This window comes from Elephantulus edwardii, unplaced genomic scaffold (assembly GCF_000299155.1).
Source record: "Elephantulus edwardii isolate Elephantulus edwardi_28Jun2011 unplaced genomic scaffold, EleEdw1.0 scaffold00340, whole genome shotgun sequence".
NCBI classification, from domain to species: domain Eukaryota; kingdom Metazoa; phylum Chordata; class Mammalia; order Macroscelidea; family Macroscelididae; genus Elephantulus; species Elephantulus edwardii.
This window is the reverse complement of record NW_006400090.1, coordinates 1,899,006-1,903,106: the sequence shown is the minus strand read 5'-3', so window position 1 is coordinate 1,903,106 and position 4,101 is coordinate 1,899,006. Positions and strand designations below refer to the sequence as shown.

Below are 4,101 nucleotides of genomic sequence, written 5' to 3'. Positions count from 1 at the left end.
TATCATTTAACTTCTTAGCAATACCTATCTGACTGTAGCAAAATACAGAGTGAAATCGGACAATCAGTTCAATAGTAACATGTCCATTATAGGCCACTAGGCAGGACAGCAACAGGCTCAGGCCTCTAGCACTTTCCTTTCTCTGAACAAAGGACCATGGGCATAGTTACTGTGACAGTGCCTTTGCCTTTCTGGCACCGCAGTTTGAGTTTTGGAAATAACAAGTAGATTTCTGAAGCGACAGCAGTATGGCTACTCAGAAAGGCTTTGCTCAATAAAGTGAACGAAAATGGAATTGTACCAAATAGAAGTAGTGACAGAAATTTGAAGGCCTGGTTATCCTGTGTCCCCTCAAAGTCAGCTTCATTCTCAAGGACTGTTAATGAGTCTATGCCGCGCAAGGGAGGCATCGGCCAGTCTCCCTCTTCTGTGAGGGAGACCGGGGTTTGATTCCTGGTCAGGGCGCGTTAAGTGCAGCCACCATGCATGTCGCTGTGTTGTTGAGCAGGTTTTAGAGCTTCCAGGCTAAGATGGCCCGGGAAGAAAGGCCCAGTGATCTAGTTCTTAAAATCAATCAGTGCGGAGAAGGGGGAGGGAGTGGAAATCAATCAGTGAAAACCTTAGGAAAGACGATAGTGAGATCTGCAGCCAATCAGGGGTCTGGCCCTGGGTGGACAGCCCCTCAATCCATTGTGCATGGATTTGCCTGAGTCAAGGACTGACTGAATGGCAGCTAACGATGTGATGAGCAGGGTGTGCCCAGCTTCTGTGTAGGGGGTGAGACTCTCACCTGGGCCAGTCTCACAGGTAACAGGGAACTGCTTTATCAGAGGCACAGAGGTGTTGCCGTAGTAATCCGTGTCTAGAACCCACCAGTAGGGGCGCTGTCCAAACAGGATCCTACGGGAAAGCAGAACCAGAATCTGGAGTTACTGGAGTTACTGAACAATTCCTCTGCCCAAACAAGCACCTTTGAAAAGAGACAGTGGCTTGCGGAGAAGACTTCCTTGGTCCTATCGGAGCACTGGTGGCACCAGCTGCCTCCAGAAAGGGTAATCGGGTGGCTGCAGAGAGACTTTTCACAGTGTGTTCTTTACATTACCTGTGGCTTTATTATTAATTATTTCCTATTTACATAACATTTTTATTTTGAACCATTTTAATATCTTTTCCTATTCAAACATAAATAAATGCAAACCCCTAAAATCTAGATAAATGGTAACTATGTAACATTTTTTTTCAACCCCATGAAGAAATTTGTCCTAGAAGGATGCGTGAAAGATATTCAGCTGTGATATACACCTGGGCTTGTATATCTCGCTTCTATTTTTTCAGGTCTTGTGAATCCTGCATTCTCAGACACAAAAAGGATTCTTCCCAGCCATAGGAAGACAAACCTCAAGTGACTGGATCTCCCTCCCCACAGGAAGCTTAAAGACTCACGTAAGTTTTAAGGATTTGCTCTGTGGCATGTGGGCTTTGAAACAACACATCGTTAAAACAAACTATTTTAGCTTTAAAAGCATTGGCTATGCTTTCCACTGTGGACAGATGTCAGGCAAGACACCCCGTCTGCCCTGTCTACCTTGCGGCCAGTAATAATGAGTTCTCAGCAAATTTGGGAATAGCAGCTAACTGACCTCTACAACTTGAGAAGTCTGGACATTTTATTCATGGTTCATTAACGGAGTTCAGGTATTTGGAATGACCTTTTATATTTTTATTTTTTTATGGCCATGTTGTTGAGTAAGGAAAATTAGAGACAAAATCTAGTAGCTTTGTCTGCAGGGATTTCAGGATTCCATCAATATGCCTTTGAGCCCAATAACATCTTATTGTTATTTTTATTCTATTTTTCTAAAGTACATTATGGCCAGTGAATGTTAAAGCAAAAGGCGATCTTAAGCATTACCTCACCATAGACATGGGCAGTTTTAAGGATGGCAGTGATCTTAGAAAACTTCTCTATTTTCTAGATGAAGAAATAGAGACCCATGGAGATGCTGGAATTGACCAACACTGACCGAGAGGCGGCTGCTGACTATTATGGATTTTTCTTGCAAGCTGGAAACATCAGTAGCTTAGAAATAGTCGTAATGTAAATATTTATACTGTGAAAACTGGCAAATGCTGAAGCTTGCTCTTCACCCTCACTCCTACCAGTTGATTTGTCGGCTCTGGATAGTAACACAGATGTCAAAAGTATTGCTTCTAAAGTCAGTGTGCCTGGGTCAAATCTCAGCTGCTCCTTGAATTAACCATGTTGTTCTAATCATTAATCAGATCATTGTTCTAATGATTGTAGTAACCACCCCAGAGAAAAGCATTTAGCTCATGCGAGAAATCTATTAAGCACTAAGGAAATGTTAAGTATGATTGCTATTAAGGTCCTAGAGATAACCTAAGTTTACAGATTATAAAACAGAAACTCAGAGAGATGGTATGACTTGCCAGGGACGTATAGCTTGTGGCAGCAGAACAAAGACGAGAGCCTGGTTCCCTGGATCCCTTCTCAAAACACCCCACAAAAAGCTTTAGGATTATCTTTTTCATTCTTCACCACACATCATCTCACTTCTTTCATGAATCTTTACATTCCCTACTGTGCTTCATGGACGTGGAGAACATCCATGCCTTCCACCAGCCTCATTCACGTAATAAAACTTCTTCTTTGCTTAAAGTCTATAGTTGCAAATTTTCACTAACTCCAGCAGAACTTCCCTCCCTTGAAAACATATAGAATGCACTTTCCTGCATTTTCAACTCAAAAACAAGAGTTTTCCCATCTTCACTCTTTATGTGAATGGCCCAAAGTCAAGGAGAGAATAGCCTGTGTCTCCCTGAACAGCATCCAGCCAGCAACATCTGATGGACAGTCTTCTCCTGGGAAGAGGTCAGCCTCCATCCATGCTCATCTCCTGTGTCCATTTCTTACTCACCACTTAAACACGAGGTTGATCCAGTCTCCAATCACAGCTACCCAGAGGAGTTTGATACCCACAGCTTCTCGAAGGTGGAACCAGATAGGGAAGAGGATATAGAAGGCATTCCTGAGATCTGCGATCACGGTCACCAGGATGAACCAGTCCTGAGAGTTGTGGTAATTCACCTGGAGGTAGCGCGTTGATTGGATTCCAAAGTCGTGGAGAACATCCATGCCTTCCTCTAGCCTCATTCCCGTGGCACGTCGGGAGGCCGTCAGCTGAGTCCTCCCAGTGCTTGCTGCAGGCTTGGTGGTGATTGCTCTGCTATCAGCCCGCGCCTTGCCTGTTTTATACACCCTGGATCCAGTCTGCAGGTCACCCAGCTCTGATCTTTGGACTCAAAAACCACTTTTGTCTAAAATCTATTGATCAAAGGTGCATCATCAGTAGGTTGATGCAAACGTGTTCAGAGTGATTTACGTAAAATAGAAAAACAGGCACATGAAAACAGCCTGATCTGCCATGTACTCAGCAGGGCCAATTATTAACTTGGGCATGCTGCTTGACAGTGCGAGGGGGTTGCCCTCCTGGTGTCCCAAACCAGGCCAGATGCCCAGGACAGAGTCTAACTCTACCATGGTTCTTGCGGGATGCCTGCTTTCTGAAGTCTGCAGTTGCACATATAGTGAAAAGCCCTGTGCTCTAGCTATAAACGCCTCAAGCTTTTAATGTTAAAATATAATAAATTCTTTCATACTAGGAACTGTCAGCCTGCTGGTCCTTCCTCAACTTCAGTGGGTTCTAAGAAATGTGTCTGGTCTGGAAGATTAAACTCTCTTGCCAGTCTCCATATCTCTTTGAACTCACTGCTATCAAGTCGAGTCAGACTCTAAGCAACCCTGTAGGACAGAGCAGGGCTGCCTTTAGTTTGCACAGCAGGACAGAGCAGGGCTGCCTCTAGTTCCCAAGGCTGTAAGTCTGCATAGAAGGAGACTGCCTCATATTCCTCCCGAGAAGCAGCTGGTGGGTTAAAACTCCTGGCTTTTTGATTAGAAGCGGAATTCTTTAACTATGCCACCAGAGCCCGAAAAGAATATTTGCTAAAAGCACTTGTCCAATTAATGGCCTTAAATTTGGACCATGGTGTTTTCACTATATAGGTATAAGATACAGCACA

The 4,101-nt window shown here is 44.1% G+C and overlaps 1 protein-coding gene across 1 annotated transcript in view; it reads right to left on the bottom strand.

Moving 5' to 3' along the window:
• Positions 1 to 3,241, bottom strand: part of G6PC (glucose-6-phosphatase, catalytic subunit) — a 7,144-nt gene extending 3,903 nt beyond the window's left edge. The window contains exons 1-2 of the mRNA XM_006901690.1: positions 2,940 to 3,241; positions 791 to 900 (exon numbers count right to left, since the gene is read on the bottom strand). Coding sequence (XP_006901752.1) covers positions 791 to 900; positions 2,940 to 3,175 — 346 coding nt within the window. The 5' untranslated portion in view covers positions 3,176 to 3,241. The remainder of the gene's footprint in view (positions 1 to 790; positions 901 to 2,939) is intronic.
• Positions 3,242 to 4,101: the final 860 nt, after the last annotated feature.